General features: G+C 36.5%; 3 protein-coding genes across 3 annotated transcripts; all 3 read left to right on the top strand.

The window, feature by feature from the left end:
• Nucleotides 1-5,873: 5,873 nt before the first annotated feature.
• On the top strand, nucleotides 5,874-6,736 carry hoxd13a (homeobox D13a; the record flags this gene model as incomplete). Its single annotated transcript, XM_084121304.1, has 2 exons — nucleotides 5,874-5,982; nucleotides 6,513-6,736. The coding sequence occupies 2 exons, from the start codon at nucleotides 5,874-5,876 to the stop codon at nucleotides 6,734-6,736; spliced, it is 333 nt and encodes a 110-aa protein (XP_083977430.1).
• A 3,868-nt stretch (nucleotides 6,737-10,604) lies between these two features.
• hoxd12a (homeobox D12a) lies at nucleotides 10,605-11,891 on the top strand (the record flags this gene model as incomplete). Its single annotated transcript, XM_084121303.1, has 2 exons — nucleotides 10,605-11,124; nucleotides 11,653-11,891. 2 exons carry the CDS (start codon nucleotides 10,605-10,607, stop codon nucleotides 11,889-11,891), a joined length of 759 nt encoding a protein of 252 aa, XP_083977429.1.
• Nucleotides 11,892-15,454: 3,563 nt separating this feature from the next.
• hoxd11a (homeobox D11a) lies at nucleotides 15,455-17,119 on the top strand. Its single transcript, XM_084122092.1, has 2 exons — nucleotides 15,455-16,093; nucleotides 16,761-17,119. Exons 1-2 carry the CDS (start codon nucleotides 15,499-15,501, stop codon nucleotides 16,991-16,993), a joined length of 828 nt encoding a protein of 275 aa, XP_083978218.1. The 5' UTR covers nucleotides 15,455-15,498; the 3' UTR covers nucleotides 16,994-17,119.
• Nucleotides 17,120-18,928: the final 1,809 nt, after the last annotated feature.

The following is an 18,928-nucleotide window of genomic DNA, read 5'->3' as shown; positions in this document are numbered from 1 at the left end:
CAGTGGGGTTATCTGAGCCTGCTTAAATACTGTGGGAAAGGTACCAGTGTGAAGTGATGTGTGGATAATGTGAGTTTGTGCAGGTACAATTGAAGAAGAAATGGCTTGAAAGCAGACAGGTAGTATGGTGATTGGAAAGGATGAGTTTGGATGAGTTTCTGCCTCTGAGAGCAGAGATAAGGAAGGAAGAGTTTGTGTTTGCTTTCAAGATGTGTTTGTCAGTTTGTGGTGTGGAGAATTGGCAGAATTGGCCGCTGATGGTTGTTGTGTTATTTATTAAGTATATGGCAAAGTTGTCATCTGTTAGAGCTTATGAAGGAGGGGGAGGAGGAGGACAAAGGAGAGAGGAAAAAGTTTTGAAAAAGGTGTGAGAGTCAGAAGAATTATTCATTTTGTTGTGGTAGTATGTCATTTTTGCAGTTGAGACATTAGCAGAGAAGGAAGAGAGGAGTGACTGATACAAACTAAGGTCAGTGGGATCTTTAGATTTGTGCCACTCTCTCTCTCTGCAGAAGTTTAGAACAATGCTTGTGGAGAACATCAGATAGCCAGGGGGCGGAGGGCTGGCCTGGATGAGAGGGGGGCAAAAGTTGTTTAAACAAGATGTTAGAGTGGAGCAAAGAGTGTCAGTAGCACTGGCAGTATCAAGTGATGAGAAATGATTAGGGAGATAGGGAGAGGAAGTGAGAATGAAACGATAGATGATACGTGGGAGGGTGAGAGTGAGCATAGGTTACGCCAAAAGCTGACCTGTGGAGGAGTGTGTGTTGTGTCAAGAGCCAGGTTGAGGTTAAGAGTGAGGAAGTGATCCAAGGTACAGTAGACACTCGCTTGTGGTCAAACGAGGCAAGCAGAGTGTGGAAGTCCAGAGCCTCAGGTCTTTCTAAGTGGACGATGGAACATTGCAAAGGCCATGGAGGACAGTAGACATGAGAGCATACCTTGCTTGATACATGCTGAAATTGGCTGTAAATGAGGGAGTGTTGAGTCAGCACAGCATATCAGAAATAACAGCAACATGCAGGGACAAAAAATTGTGGGTCATTTTAAGCATTTTCTGTTCACTTATTCCCGATTACAAACTTTGCAAATACAGTTAGGCCACTTGTTGGAACAACATTTACTGTAGGTTAGAAAGTGAGTCTAAGCTGCATACATGACTGATCAGATTCCATTCAAAGAGTGGAAATAAGGAAATAAGCTCAGCTAATTTATCTGTTGTTGAAGTTATTCCCTTGACTGCAGCATGGAACATCTGCTAGGAAAAAATGGCACAAACAGACCATGGTGTAAAACAGAAATAAAAACTCAAGACACCAATCTCTTAGCTGCATTGCAACAATACTAGATCCATGACTTAAAGAACATTACTTTGAAGCAGAGAAAAAGCAGCAAAGTGTGCCAGAGAAATGGTCACATACAAGTGATGAGGCACATACTCCTTCACTTTCTGACATGTTTAATGAGATACAGAAAAGCCCCTGATCCACACCAGCACTACAAAATGTGTAGCTACACAACAACTGGAGATTTATCTAGCTGAACTATCCATCACTAGAAGCGACAATCCACTTGACTACATGTGCATGAACAAAGATCGCTTTCCATTGCTTGCACAGATTGCACACGGATATTTATCTGCCTCAAGCACCAGCACAGAGAGAGAGAAATGATTCAGTAGAGCATCTTATATTCTTGATGAGAAGAGGAACAGTCTCTCCTGCAAGAAAGCTGAGGACCATTGTACTTGAAGAGAATCCTGCCACTGTTACTTAAATAGAAACCAGCCCAGTTTGCTATGTGTAGTTGTTTACAATTAAAATTGTGTAGCCCTGTGAAAGTCTGTTCTTGACTTGAGGCTACATCTGTTGTTTACCTTTACTAGTGCTCCTGTCCTGGTTCACCCTAATCTGAACATCGCCTTCGTGTGGAGGTCAATACATCTTCTAGGAGTTCCATCCATGCGCTTTCTTTTCCTGTAAATTCTTCCCAGCAAAGCAGAACTATGATACCGGCAACTGGGAGCAGCTAGCCATCAGCTGGTGCTGAAAGAGTGGTGTCACTAGTTTGAGGGTTCCCATCATCCACTTCTGATCACCACCACCTGAGTACCAATGGGAAGCCAGACGGCTGAACCCTCACCAGGCCCGGGGGGCTTTTTTTCCCACGCAATTTGATTTCACTGTTACTTACCTACCAGGTCCAATTTTCCTCTCACATCTTTATGCTTCTCTCAATATTCCAAGCCCAAGTCCAATGGACAGGATGAATTCAAGGTGAATGCTATGCTTCTAAGCTAATAATGTTAACACTGGCACTGAAAAAAGTACAGCATTGGATTGCATCTGTACTGTGAATATTGGTCCCTGCGCTATCATTGAACATTACAGTCACATACTGGCTGAGACTTCCACTACACTACATCACACCCATTCATGTATCACTTTTGAAGCCTCATCACCTCTCATTGTCACGTCTACATCAGCACCTGATGTATTTCAATTACAAAAAACAGTTGGACATTCTAAAATGCTTAATGTGAAAAACACTGAAATTTAATTAAAGTGCCTTAATGTACTAAAATGGTGACATTTAAAAGATCAAATTCAGCAATAAAAAAAATAAAATAAAATAAAACACGTCTCGAGACCCAACGCCCCTTTCCATTGTATTTGCATTTTTAAAAGTAGGCTACAAACGCGTTTGGTGTCAGCAGTTTGTTAATTTAGCTCACAGAAGTTTTTATTTAACTAGCCTTTGTTCAGGCCTAGGCCTCAGTGTTCCTGTTCCAACTGTGGGTCTGTCAGTCGCCAGGCTTCAGTAAAACATTATTGTTTCAAAGATCTGTAAAGGTGTTCATTGAAATGTATAACTTATATCTAAAGCCTGATTAACTTCTCTGTTAAGCCCACCTACGCGCATATATATGTCTAGCATTTGTCATCAAGTTAGCCAGTACTGTCTTAAATAGCCTGTGCGAAGCACTTCATCTTTTATAACCGCTCGTTTTAAAATCTTCCTGGTCTACTGACATTTGTTATGACATCCGCTTCAAACATTACAATGCTCAAGATAACTTTCGTTAACTCTACAGTAAGTAAATCCACTTCACCAGCTAATTACTCTTCAACAACGATGCCATATACAGAGCTACTGCAAAAACAGAAGTTCAAAGACAAAATACTAAAGATGGCTACGTGCTTGTTTCTCTGGTGCTATATAAGGTCTATAGGCCTACACCAGGATTTTGGATTGTTTTTAGATGAAAAAGTCATTTTCAAGCGTCAGGCAGTATTTATAGTATTTATATTCATCGCTTAAAGGGATGGTTCGGAGTAATTTCAACCTATGGTCCTTTGCACCATGACCTCGAGCCAAACACCCCATCCCTTTAATAACTATTAGCATTTTGAAAGGTATGTTCCATCATTCTTTATTTTATCATTTTTTACACAGGCTTCTTGTAAAGGCACTACAGAAAAATAACTGCAGGTTGTCTGGTTTCTAACTGTGCTTCTGAGCGGCTCACAGGTGTTTCGCAATGGGGCCCAAAATCCCCAAAGCAATGGTGAACTCAAATAGGCTAAATCGTAGAAGCGATAGTAGATCTATGAGTGTTCTAAAGGAATTGAACGTTCGCAAAGACCCGCCCCCTTTAGTTACTGTTGCTATGTCCGACAAGCCACCCCGCCCTCACGCCACACATCATGTTCTCACGCAGTGACACTGACAACACGCTGACAGACATGACAGACCAGGTTACTTTTGATATGAAACAAAGTCTCACCTTTCAAATTTGGTAATTTTTTTTAAAGAAATTTAAACAATAAATACCGTTTTGTGGCTCTTTAATGTGTCTGACAGATCGCTGTAGAGATCAGTTGGCTGCTCGTGAACCGATCATCTCTTCCTTCTAGTTAATAGCATCGAATAAACATGAATGAACATAATAAGGAATGTTGTTTTAACCGCGGAAAGACGTCAGTACACACCGTTTTTCAAGTTCAAATCCTCCAACGATTCTCTACTAACTCTCCTGACTGCTTTGTCGGACAAAAATGGCGGATTCGTCGGATGGCGGATTATGATTGGTCAGATCGCCTGTCAATCAAACTCCCTGCAAATGATCAATTGAATGGTAAAATGCATTTTTTTTTCTCCTCTTTCACGACTTTATTGTCTTCCTCACTTACACTCAAGGGCATGCCACAAAGTTAACACTGAACCCTTGGAGCCCTCCAGGTATGAAAATGCTAACAATTATTATTTTTTATTTTTTTCATTTGTTTCTTTTTTATTTGAAATATAAATGGTTGACGTGTATCCCAATGACTTTGACATGACAGTTTACTCCTAAGAAAGGACCAGTAAAAGATAAGAGTGGCACAACTTACTTCTTGTCTTTACACTATATTACAGAGCCATCTAGTGATTGAAATATATTACAGCAGCCATTTCTGACATTTATCAAATTATGGCCTATCACGCACGTCACTAGTTCAGCGTTTGTTTGTTTTTTATAAATAAATTAAGTTTTATTCAGCATAGACACATTACATTGATCATGTGAAGACGTTTAATTTCTACTTCAAATAAATGCTGTACTTTTGAACTTTCTATTTATCAAAGAATCCTGAAGAAAATGTCTCATTGTTTCCAAAAAATATTTAAAGCCGCACAACATGTTTTCATTGATGATAAAAATAAATGTTTCTTGAGCATCAAATCATCATATTAGAATGATTTCTGAAGGATTATGTGACACTGAAGACTGGAGTAATGATGCTGAAAATTCAGCTTTGATCACAGAAATACATCACGAGAGAAAGGTTATTTTAAACTGTAATAATATCTCAATATCACTATTTTACTGTATTTGATAAAATAAATGCAGCCTTATATTTACATATGCACACAGTAAAATCACATGAAAAATGTAATTTGTCTGACAGAGCATCAAGCACATGCCTAATATGGATAGACTATAATGTTTGCTTATGCAGGTCTAATATGAGACATTTCCACTGCTGTGCTGCACAAGTAAGTTTTTGATTGTATTTTAATAGGCTTTAAATCAATAACTATATATATATATATATATATATATATATATATATATATATATATATATATATATTAAATAAACATATAAAAAATATAAAAAATAAAAATATTTAAAACTTGTTAAAATGCTTCAGACTTAACCTAGGCTTACTATGGGCAACTGAAAACTACACTGTGGTGTAGTCCAAGTTCAGCTTAACTATTTGCATGTCACATGGTGACAACTATCCAATCGGGTACTAGGTTATCTGACCTATCTATTTAGTCCGGAAAATAAACATAAAAGCTTAACTGTCAACTGAGACTGTCTCCGCTAACATATTTATTGGGTTTGAGTCCATAAGACGATGAGTTAAATTACAAATCATATACACTGTGTGCAACTAAATATGGAAGTTCTAGTGGGATTGGATGAGGAGTTTAGAAGTTTTTACCCGCTCTCCAGCCGGTCTGCGTCAGGAACTCCGCTGTTCTCTTCAGCGGAACGACCTACTTCTATAAATTTAGAGTCTCTTACTCCTTACGTTTCGTTTCCAGCCCACATTGCCCCAAATTCCTCAGTCACTTATGGATGTAATTTCGGAAACAGTTGTTATTGCTGCGAAGTACCACAGAACGCTTTGTTTCCGCTTAGTTTTTTTAAACAAAGTGCGAATGGACAGTCTGAACCCGTGGATAATGGTGATGCCTCCAGATGGTTTAAGGAGTTCGCTCTCTACCAAGGCTATTCCTACCCAAGAATCCCTGCCTGTTTTGATTTACCTATAGTTCATAGAGCAGGAGATCACACACATGATACTTGTTGGACAATGGAAGACCACCAGCCATGGGACTGGTCAAACAATTGCAGCAGCAGTCAACTTTATTACTCCAAACACCAGACGCAGAGCCCGCATATCTGGAAACCATCATTGGCAGGTAAAGACTTGAGTTCTGCTCTGTGAATCACTCCTCGCCTCTCTTCATTAGTTAGGTATGAAGTCAAAACTTTTTGGGACACATTAAAGAGGCGCAAATCATGCACAAATTCTTTGATCGAAGGAGCAAGAGATTTTCTCATCTTGTGTTCATTGACGGAGGACATTATCAATTTAAAACATGTTTTCTTTTTTTTGTTTTCTTTTACTGTACACGCTTAGGTTTGGCAGCGCCTAATTGTCAAAATCATGTCAGTATCAAGATAATTAAATAAATGAATCCTTGAAACCAGAAGCACAGATTTAGTAACCTGAAATTAATCATGACTCATATTAAAAAGCATAGGCATTATTTTAAACATGATTTGAGTTTATTTAATTCAAATCTACATGTCGCTCTTTAAAAAACAAACAAACAAAACGTTAAGGTCAATTGCGATTTCCTAAATGTTACGTCATTGTTAATCTTGGAATAATGGAAAGGTCTTGTAACAGAAGATTGCTTGATTAAAATGACTTGTATTTCCCCAGAGGAAAGAGTTTCGTTCTGTCAGCGCGGGAGAAAGAAACGGGTTCCTTACACAAAACTGCAGCTGAAAGAACTCGAGCGGGAATTCACCAGCACTAAGTTCATTACTAAAGAGAAGAGACTGAGGATCTCTGCTTCTACCAACCTGTCAGAAAGACAAGTAACTATATGGTTTCAAAACCGTCGAGTCAAGGATAAGAAGAGACCTAACAAAGACCTAAAATAATTTTAATCCTATTAATTAAGATTAATTAATACAATTGCTGGTAGGCTATACATATAGGGAATAGTTCTCTTAATGGCTATAAGTATTATTATATTTTTCAAATACTTATGTACTCAAAGTCGCAGTTCATATGTCCAGCTTTGAGTATTGAGATTGTCATTGTATTTCAGTAGTATCAGATAAAAACAAATCTTATTTTTCAAAATAATATAAATATTGTTAAACCATTTGTTTTTGCCTGTTTTCTGCGCTATATCCCAGACCACTGTTCTTTCCATGCTTTCAAAATGTGCAGATTGTGTACCATATTTGTTTACATTACCAGAGTTTTATGAGGAAAATCCAGAATGCAACACTGACGTAAATAAACTGAATTATAATAATAAAAAAGTTTCATGACATAGCCTATTTCACATCTTCGACTAGGGGATTATCCATACAAGTATAATGACGTTGTTCTATACTGCAAATAGAATCATAATATCGTGGACAGATTTAGTTAATTTCAACAGTACGACCGTGAATGGTGTTCCCGTAACAGTAAAATGCATAGCACGAAAGCCGCAGTCTTTTGATAATTAATTTATTTCCGCTTGCATTTGCATTATTCAGAGAGATATACATGAATTGTATTTTGTTTATTGTCATTGCAGCTACACTATAGGCCTACATTCAACAATCAAGCATTTGCCAAAAAAGCGCTTCCCATTTCCACGTGATTGCCTTGAATTTAGTATTTGACAGTCGACCTATAATTTTATGTTGGCCTACTTTGATTATAACGAATGAATTCAGTAGAGGATTGATATTATTAATAGCATGGATTTCACAACTGTTGAGACTTGCAATGGTGTGTATTTTTCACAATGGTGTCCAAATTAGTTAATGTGAAGAGTCAATATTGGTCAATAGGCATACCTAAGCACGATATTCAGACTCACAGTTATTTTGATTGAACAGCCAAATTAAGTTGGTTATTTTATCTTTTTTTGATTGATAATCAATTATTGTCTTTTTTTCGAAAAGCAAAAAAGACACGTTAGCAAAAATAAAATAAAATAAATAAATAAATACACAATGCACAATTTTTGTTGCCTTTTAATAAAAAACAAACAAACAAACAAACAAACAATTATAATATTTATAATATTATACAAATTATAATAGGCTATATATATATATTAAATTGTTCATATATATGAATCATCTTCTTTTGAAACTGGGTGTTCTCGGTGACCTTGAGACACATTGTCAGACTAAACCTTAACTTCAATTGGTCTCGTGAATAATACTTGCCACAAATGCATGAAGCTGCGTCGCCATCTATAGGTCAGCATGTGCCTTGCATTAAGATCATTTATCCAAGAAATACTGTTTGTATTAAAAAAATGTTAAGCATTTTGAGAATTTTTTTCAACTGCTATGACCATTTAAAAGAGAATATGGCGCTGTGAGTTTTGAAAAAATAAATAAAATAATATAAAGGTACTGTCACAATTGGGAAAAACGTGCAATCCACCATCAGAAAAGAATTCCATCGGACGGCTGAGAAATCTCAACACAATAATAACAATTCCTAGTTCCTAGCTGTTTTATGTTTTGCCGAATTGGTTGGCGAATTCGTACAAAGGGTTTAACAACGACGGCACTTAAACTTTTAAAGAACATGTTTATAGTTCTCTGTCATGCTGATTTCAGCTGTTAAAAACGACGTTGTTTCCTCAAAGTATCTGCCTTTTTAAATGAATTTTAAAAGATTTAGACTGTCAAACGGATTTTCTTTCTACTGTTTTTCTGTCTAATTAAATGCACTTGGACTTGTTTTTGGTAAATCTGCGTCTGGACTTTGACCTTGAACTGAACTTTATACTGATGTAGGCTACTAGCATATCCTTTCCATGTAGGCTACATATTTTTTAAGGTTGAACGGATGAGAGCTCTGTGTTTTCAACACGCAATAGAACGTGAACACTCTAAAGCAATCCCATTTTAAAGGTTTTCATGCGTTTACTGGACTCGTAAAAAGTGGGAGGTTGTACTGTCTCCACTCTTTCCGGAAATTGCCTGTTTACAATAGTCATTTTGTCTGCTCCTTCATATGTGCACTTTCTTTAAAACGTGTTTTGGATCATCTGGACAAACCTTTAGGTAAGATACACAATGACTTTCATACCCTGACCTACTCTAAAATTTTAGAAACCGACAACAAAGATTATCCGACGACATCTAAATGTTTAATTTCTTGCACCGATAGCTCGGCACCTCAAGACCAACATTCGACTCAAAGTATTTTTTTAAACGAATTTAGATATCAGCCAACCAATGACGAAATCTTAAAAAATAATTTAATTGGTAGCTATTTAAAATTGTATAATACTGTATCAAAGTTATAAAATATCAAAACCTTTTTCGTTTACACCAAAAATGTGTAAACATGCGTTTGTGAGCTTAACGTTTACAGATGGCATTTCAAAGTTAGGCTTAAAAACAGTAGACTTTTTAAATGCATTATAAGCTCTATTTGGCTTTATCCCCGTGTTTATTTCACATTTATTTGTGTAGCGCTTTTCACAATACATATTGTTTCAAATCAGCTTTACGGAAAATGCATTACAATTACAATTCAGAGTAATCTGTTATCAGAGGTGACTGTGTCAAAGAAATGTCCATATGTCAGAAATGTCCAGTTCTGAGATAATACACTGTAAAAAAAAAAAAAAAAAAAAAAAAAAAAAAAAAAAAAGTTATCAGTTGACTTACCTGATTATAAACTTAATGCGTAATGTGAACTTGACAATTCCACTTAACTTCTTTTTTTTTTCTTTTTTCTTTTTTTTTTCAATTACGCATGAAAATTATTTACTTAATAATTTTAAGTAAATAAATTTACTTAAAATTAGGCAACGGGTTTCCTCACTCTTTAAGTTAAGTCAACTGATTACTTTTTACAGTGTACAAATCATGCAGTTAGCTGTTTTATTTTAGCTGTATTAATTTAGACAGAAGCAATGATCTCATTAAAGCAGTTATGACAAGTTGTGATCATAATAATTAGGCTACAATATAGAGAAAATTTGGCAGTTGTGATCATAATAATTAGGCTACAATATAGAGAAAATTTGGCAGTTGTGTTTACGATATAACACAAACGCGGCTCTTTTGAAAGTCCATGTAGCCATTTCCTCAGAAATGCAGCATTGTAATATTTTTTTATTACATATGTATTGTGTGTGTGTGTGTGTGTGTGTATGAATTATAGCACAGGTCGGTTAACAATTAAACATTTATTTGTATATCGCTTTTCACAATACAAATTGTTTAGAAGCAGCTTTACAGGGTGTTGTACTATAACAGAACGTTATGTATTTGTATGTTATTCATTAAAAGCTACTAATTAAGTTTCAAACACTTGATTGAAAGTCATACCACAATCCGTTTTTGCCCCCGTAAGGCTTATGTGGCACGAATCTCACTCTGTATACTTGATTGTTAATAAAATATATCTGTATGCTTATGAGATATATTTTAAAGAGCTGTCAGGGTTTTCTGACTACCTTTTACATTACAGCAAAATGCATTTTAAATAAATAAGGACAATTAAGGACAAAGGCATATTATTGGGGATTGTTATTGATCTTATGATAAATAATGGCAGAAGTTACAGTTGCATCAAGAAAAAATGTTCAAGGAAACTAAATATATGCGTTTCTTTCTGACTTTGCAGCACTACTAGTCACGTGGGCGTGGCTAAACATTTTACTTTGCATATCACGTGATGGTGCATTAACAAATCAACAATTACCTTGCTCGTATTCTTTAGGGGTAACTAAAAACTGTTTTAAGACGCGTTCGGGCGAGCTCGTGAGAAATGTGCGAGCACAATCTCCTTAGCTCTGGCTATGTTGCTCCCCTTTTGAATTTTCACTCTCCCGACTCCCTGTACCTCCAAAACCTGCGAGGCAATGGAGTCCATCTATCTGGCCTTCCGCAGATGTCCTACAGTAGAAGTGAGGTGTGCTCGCTCCCGTGGACTTCTCCAAATGCGTGCACTCCTCCGGCCCAGAGCCGCGCCTACAGTGGCTTCGCTCAGCCGTTTTTCAGCAATTCAGCCGCTGTGAGCGCTAGCCTCAAAAAGGGCTCACTGGAGGAATCCGGGAGGTACTACTTCCAAGATGTCAGCCACAAATCAGAGGAGCCAAGTCGACCTAATGCAGCTTACGCAGGAGAGCAGAGCTCTGGCTGCAACGAAGTTTCAAACTTGGAAAGGCGACAGCAGAACAGGGTTGAGCCGATTGAAATGACCTCCATCGACCAGCCAGTGACCGATGCTTCAAAGGCTCCAGTCCAACCATCACTAAGCAGCCAGACTAGGTCAGCCTTCTCTGATGGTACGCAACTTCTACCTTGACCCTGCCTATATGTCATTCTCTAACCTTGATTTCAGCGTATTTTACTATGTAGACTTGTGTGTATTGTGTGTAATGGCAACACGATCTCATGAAAATGTGTATTTATAGCACGAATTGTATTTATCGTGCAATTTATACACACACACACACACACAAAAAAAAAAACAGTTTGTACGTGCTACGCACTGTAAACCCATATGCACGTAAAAACTCTTTTATTTGCGTATAAATTACATGATAAATCCAATTCGTGCTATAGATACGCACTTTCATGCTTGCTTTGTTCAGTTATAGACAAACTATTTCAGCCACTCTTATTTTTTCAGAACTTTTGTTTTCACACAATAGCCTACTGTCTGATTCCATATGCTCCACGATATAGCATTTTAAATGTACAGGGGTCAACAGAGTTGTGGTTGTCTTTAAGAGTTAACGTTTTAAGATGAAGATACTGATTCAGTAACATGAATGATGATGAGTGTATTTTTTTTCTTCCCTCCTCCTCAGGACTACCATGGTGTCCCTCACAGGTGAGATCAAGAAAGAAGAGAAAACCTTACACGAAGCCACAGTTAGCCGAACTGGAGAACGAATTTATGATTAATGAATTCATAAACCGACAGAAACGAAAGGAGCTTTCGGACAGATTGGAACTGAGTGATCAGCAAGTGAAAATCTGGTTTCAGAATCGCAGGATGAAGAAAAAAAGACTTATGATGCGCGATCATACCTTCACCATATACTAATTATTACTTTCCAACAATTGTAGGGTTTGTTTTTTAGGTGGTGACATCATTCATACAAGAGACTTTTCTTGCTAGTCCACCAAATCTGGAAACGATTTTCTCCCGAACACCCATGAAATGTAATTTAATGTTCAAGTTGAATATATTGAAATTGATATTTATTTGGCATATCGCTGCATTTATGTGTCTGCTGTATGTTTTTGGTGGAAAAACGAGAATTCCAAAGTTGTAATGTTAGCTTGCTTTATATAGCCTAAAAAAGAGAATGCTTTGTAGTTTAGAACAGCAGCAAATTTAGAATAGAGACGTGTATATTTAATTGATGACATCATTTAAAACTACTTTGGGCTGCTAACATATAACTGGGAGTCATTACATTTTTAATACATTTTGATAAAACCTAATTTGTATCTTGCGATCTGAAAACGTACATTTTACTTTTGTTGCGTTTTTAATCAAAACTGATGTGTAATATTTATTAAGTGTTCTTGTAAATTCTGCATTATATTAAACTTCTGTATTCTTGTGTGATATTTGTCTGTTTTATTTAAGTGGGTGATTCTAAAATGCGCTAATAAAGTCCAAGCTCAAGTTTGATCTTTCTTCTGTGAATCTATATTATTTTAATATTTTCTTATCGAATTAAACTACTAATTTAAATAGAAAACTAAGTGCTGTAACTGTTTATGCATTAAGGGTGTATGTAAAGGGAAAATGTACGACTAAACATCATTTTAACAGTATATTTACATTTGTAGAAATGTAGCGTACACAATGTAAAAATGTGTTATTAATGTAGCTCTTTTTATGTTTGCTTTAAGAGATACGTTCAAACTGCGGTCAAATGTTCTTATTTGTACAAATGAACTTGCTGATTATTCATTGGAATAATTTGAAAAGAGAGTATACGGAACAGGTAAAGAGGTATTAGTATTATCTTAGTTGCATGTATGCGTGATACAAAGACAAAACTCGCGTATACCAAATACGAGAACTTGCCTATATTTTTAATACCAGCATGATAAACATGTAACATGTATTATATACTTTGTAATTCCACATTTTTAATGCACATATTCTGTGTTTTCTATATACTTCACTTTCTGTTTATTTGCAAGGTATTTTGGTAAACAATGTGGTACACTTATAGTATATTAGGTGTAAAATGAAAATTCTGATGAATAATTTAAGAGTAGTTTGACAAAAGGTAGCCTAATGGTAATGAGTAAATAAAACCAGATAAATAAATAATTATTTTTATTATTGCCTATAGGCCTATATATTTACCTAACAAAATCTTTACTCTTTGCAGACTAAACTCACGATTATAACGCTATATGCACTGCACACTTTCACCAAATGTGTTTAAGTATTTTCATTAATATCAGGTATTATCATTATTTTAATTTAAAATAAATATTTTCTACCTATCAATGAATGAGTGAATGAATCAATCAACTATTCAATAATACAAAGGTAAGTTTGGTCCAAGTTATGTCTTGATAATTCCTTTAAAAGTTAAAAGCAAGCGGAGTAATGGCTCTGCCAGACGTCCTGCGACCGCTGTAGAAACTGGGGGCGCCAATACAAAGTTAAGGTCAAGTTAGTGGCTTTCTTGCACTGACTTTCTTTCTACTAAGAATACTTTGCGCGTTTAAAAAAAAAGTTTGCAAGAAGCAATTTTGAGCTTTCACATATGGCCAAACCGCGTGACATACCTTTTTTTTGATGCGCTACCATTTAATAGCCTACTATTAACAAAGTTAGCTTCATATTATTGCGAAAAAAAATATTTTCTTTCTTTTTTTTTCTTTTTTTTTTTGCTGTTTAAAAAAAATTTTTGGACATCGACTGGTAAACGGATTCATATTTTGTTGGGCTCTAAAACTTTTGGGTTCTACACAGAACAAAGAAGCAGCAAATGAAAAAGTCTTAAGTATGGATCGCAAGATACAAGATAGGCCACGCGTTCTTGGTTAAGAAAGCGCGAAACAGCTTCTATTTAAAATAAAAATGAAATTGTAAAACTGTGAAAATTATTTAAGGTGTTTCTTGAGTGTTACCGCGCAAATTTAAGTTCTCATTTCGAATTCACGAGCTGTGCTTAAATTAAGTAAAGATAACATTATGGTTAGGCTACTATTGGCATGTTACCAAATTATTATTATTATTTTTTTAAATAAACCAGATTTTTATTTTATTAAAAAAAAAACACCAGGATGTACAAAATAATATAATAACTTTGGTTGTTTATTTGTTTTATAAGCTTAACAACGACAACACGTTTTGTGTGTTATAGTATGAGACATGTAGATATCTGGAGGAGAAAAAAAAAAGAAATACGGTAAAAATGCAGTTTTCACAGTCTCTCGGTAGGAATGTACCAGTCACTGTTTACCTCCACCCAGGACAGTACACCATAGCACATCCTTTTGTCTGTGCAATAAAATGATTTGGCTGACGGTTATTGGTGATTGCCGGCTGCGCATTGTCTCAGACCACAGACGTTCAAAGCCAGAACAGTTGTTTTGTACTTGGCAGTGTGAATCAGTGTATCTCTTCCTTTTGATAACTGTGTTCGCTACAAGCTTTACTACTGGAATACTAAATCGGACTAAATGCAGATTTTACTTCAAGCTAAAACAGAAAGGTACAGTTCTAAATGTTATTACACTGTATTATACATTGCCCTTTGTCTTTTTTTGGAAAAGCATTCTTGTACAATGTTTACATCGTGACTAAATTTGGACTTTCTGTAGACTGTGTAGAATAAACAGAAAATCTGTTTTCGCTGCATCACAACAAATAACTATATTTGGTGAACTGCATTAGGCTACGTTTCTCTCGTTTTCTGTCTCACCTCTCAAATCTTATTTTCCTTTTTCCCTTTCTCTTTTTTATTATTTCCTATGACATGTATCGTATGTAGCCTAAGGTATAACAGGATATGGACTTTAAATTTCCCAGAATTTCAGTAAAATAACATATTACAGGTTTAGAAAAGAGATGCAGCAATTCTTATAATAACAGCTTGCAAATCTCAATTTCCAGGTAGGCTATAAGGGGAGAGACTAAAAAAAAATTGCAATTTTGCTTCATAGTCAAGTTTTCTTTCGGCCGTGAGGTTAAGTGGTTGGAAAACCTAGAAAAATATAAAAAATAAAGCAATTGAATAATACAACTTGATGTCGTACATTTGAAAAAAAAACATTGTTTAACGTTGCGATGAAGGTCTTTTATTTAATTACCTATTGCATTATTTTAAACAACATATTTGACGTGGTATTTCTGTGATTGTTTACTAATGCCTTGCAACACATGGGGGAATTAACATGGGAGTTTCAAAAATGTAGGCAACCAATGACCTGCCTCATGCGGTTACATATGAGTCGTTCACTTAATGACTGATATTGATATATGGTAATTTTTTTTTTACCGGATCACATGACACAATTACCTCAAGAATCGATCAAGATGAATTGCACGTCAGCGTACGTTTCCGATTTTTTCTTCCTCGCGAGTCCTATCCACACGCATATGGTGCAATAGATGGTCAAAGTTTAACAGTCAAGCTGACGATTTTTCCTCTCTAAGGCTAAAGCGAGCAATGACCGACTACGATGATCGCGGCAACTGTGCATCTAATATGTATTTACCGTACTATGTTCATGATTTCTCGTCGGTCTCATCGTTTTTACCACAAACAACGTCGTGTCAAGTAAATTTCCCCTATTCCTCGAACATAGCGCAAGTCCAACCTGTTCGTGAAGTGACTTTCAGGGACTATGGACTGGATCATCCGAGCAAATGGCATTACAGGGGCAATTACGCTTCGTACTATTCAACGGAGGAGATAATGCACCGAGATCTCCTACAGTCAACAAACAGAGCGGAAATTATTTTCAAAAACGATTCCGTGTATAGCCACCATCACGGTGGCAATAGCTCCTCGTGCAATTTCTTCACCAACGTCGGCCGAAACGGGGTACTTCCACAAGAATTTGATCAGTTCTTTGAGACTGCGAACTCGGAGAAGCCCAACCCTGAGCAGTCCGAACAAAAGCCAGATACAAGTGTCCCCGGAGATGTTGCATGCAATGTGTCTATAGATAGCGCGGAGCAGACCAAACAAGACCCTACAGAAACCCTGGAGGAGGAATCCTCGATATCAACCTGCGATGAAGAAAAGAACAACGGCTCAAGTAGGTTCACGCGTCTAACGCGGTTCAGTCTACCCTAAAGCTTTTATGTGCCACTTTATAAGCATGCAAAAGTTTTTATATAGCTTGTAAGATTCTCTTTGCAGTCGTAAAAATGTTTAATATGGAGAAGGCGCTTTCGTCGGATCATATAGGCTACTCAAAACATTTCGTTTATGAACTGTTGTAAAGACTGAAATTATAGTCGCGTTTGAAATCGAGAAAGACCGCACTTTCTTAGATAGAAAGTCTGTTCTATTTTAGAAACCTTCAGCCTGTCGCTTGTTTCAGTGTTATGCAACATTATGACCAAACATTTTAACTTAAAAGCGAAAGACTTTTAATCAAATACACCGACGGGCTACTCATGTGCGCGTGCGTTTGGACGTAAAGTGTGTGTGTGTATGCATGCGATTGTGGGCCGTTTGCGTGCATGTGTATATTTCATGTAGCAGTGTTTGTCTCGTTGTATTGTCTCTGTAAACACACTTTCGTTTTCCGAGTGTTTTGTCTGTGTGAAGTGCGGATTAAACTAAAGTTTTGTATGAAAACAAATTAGGCATTAGTATCCGAAGTATAGACTCGAACTTTTAATGCCATCTGCAGACACATCTGCCGTTGTAGAGTTCAAATTCATTGCAATGTAATCAAGTTGCGTTTCTTTTTGTAGGTGCAACAAAGTCCAGAAAAAAGAGGTGCCCATATACGAAATACCAGATCCGAGAACTTGAACGAGAATTCTTTTTCAATGTGTACATAAACAAAGAGAAGCGTCTGCAGTTGTCAAGAATGCTCAGTCTTACAGACCGACAAGTGAAGATTTGGTTCCAGAACCGAAGGATGAAAGAGAAAAAGATGAACCGAGATCGTCTCCAGTATTTCACTGGAAATCCATTGTTCTGAAAGTCTTGATATACTTGCCGCTTCGGGAGACGATGGCTATCCTGTTGTGTCATGATTGTGGGACATCATCCATTCGTCGGACATGACTTATTTTCACGTCAACGCTGTATTTTACTATGCAAAATACTTGCTATCTAAAATGAATTTTATCCGGAATTAACATTCTGCACAAATTATCTACAACAATGTATCCGCAGTGAGGGAAATTATCAGTTATCAGGAACAGGTACCTCGACAATCTCTTCATACTCTGTGATAATGCCATTGAAATTCAGTAGCTTTGTATTTGTATTTATTTATTGTATTTTTGCATTCTCACATTGTAAGCAACCTTTGGTTACATTCAATCAATAATTACATTGAGTTAGAGCTGTGTATGCATTTATTCGTTTGAAGCATGTAATGTATCTATGTATTAAATAAAAATACAGCAAGTTATTTGCAGATTTTTTATTAATTGTTGTGACGTGTCTTTGTATGATAGTGCGCGCAACAGAATGCGTTATTTAACAGTCATTTATTTTCATTAAATACAATTATTTTACAGAGTTGCATTTCAAAATGTTAGGCCTACTCATTTTCCAGATGAATGTTGGTTTCGATTATTACAGATGAAGAAGGAAAGTGAGATGGAGAGAGAACAATTTCCAATGGTAACTTTTATAGGTCTTTGACAAATTTCTATCCTTGTATGTTGTTTTACACTAAGGCTATTTACTAAACCTTGAACAGTCTAGACAGTACAATAAACTCTGGGCAGTAAATTAAATTGGGGCTATTGGACCCTCTATCCACTTCAACTGTGACTTTGCCCTGAAACACAAAGGGTGCAGATGTTTTCTTTTTTCTGTCTAGAAAGAGGAGAACTGAGTACTATGTGAACAGATAAGAGTGAAAATCTAATAATAAACTACGTGTTATCTTACAAAAGAGGACTAGACTTCGAATTGAACTACTAGGCCTATGAGTTAGACATCACCCCATTTCGACAAGCTTATTTGGCTGTTTACGTCAAATCTAGCACGTGAACACTAACGTCTTGAACACAGTGGTTTACAAAGTTCGATTTCGTCAACAACTTCGAACGTCAAATGAAATATTGTATTTGAACTTCTGTTACGTCAAGGTCGTCACCCTTAACCTTACTGAATAAGTAAAGGCGCCTTTTTTTGCGGTTCTCTTTGAAAAACTACGCCCTCTCAGAGCCGCCGCAGTGCAGCACGTCCAATATGGCCGCCGCATCCTCTCAATCCCACTGATCTGCCTTCAAAGGCCTTCACACTGATACTTCCTATACTATAGGTTAAATACTGCACATAGCCGCCGTTAAGCCTGGTGAAATGCTGTGTAAAATAAAACCATATAATACAACCATATCAAATCCTCCATAATGTGTTTCTCCTACAAATGGGATTTAGGCAAGGGTAACAATGCAGTAAAAGTCTACACTGTTTACGTTTAGCGCCTCAGTTGTGTTTTCTTAAGATTATGCTATAAGAACCAGTGGCGTAGGTTTGATTTTGAAATTGGTGGGGACGGGGACATCAGTATAAATATATTTTAAGTTTTGATCGAAATTATTGCTAAGGATATATCAGTGTCACTGGATATTGGTAGGGACACGTCCCTAGCGTCCCTACTAAATTCTACGCCCCTGATAAGAACCAAAAAGCTCCCAAAAGACTGTTGGTGCAGAAATTAATTGTCATCTCATCAGCAGACATATATACTGTAAAGAAGCGGCTACCTCTGTGGAGTCAGAATATGCTGGAAATGCAAACCCGATTTGCAGTAGAGGCAAACGGAGAATCGTACAAGCTTTTGTTTCCTAGATATGTGTTACCTAAATATCTCAGCCATATGTACAGGAAATTCCGTTTATAATTACAAATTAACACTGTATTGTTGTGAATTTTATAATAGGCTACTCTGCCA

Source organism: Abramis brama (genome assembly GCF_963993115.1).
Source record: "Abramis brama genome assembly, chromosome: 8".
Classification (NCBI taxonomy): domain Eukaryota; kingdom Metazoa; phylum Chordata; class Actinopteri; order Cypriniformes; family Leuciscidae; genus Abramis; species Abramis brama.
This window is presented reverse-complemented; position numbering and strand designations above follow the sequence as displayed.

Coding starts and splice junctions, on each gene's coding strand:
- hoxd11a (XM_084122092.1), top strand. CDS start 15,499: ATGACCGACTACGATGATCGCGGCAACTGTGCATCTAATATGTATTTA. Junction 16,094..16,760: donor AGAAAAGAACAACGGCTCAA/GTAGGTTCACGC, acceptor TTCTTTTTGTAG/GTGCAACAAAGTCCAGAAAA.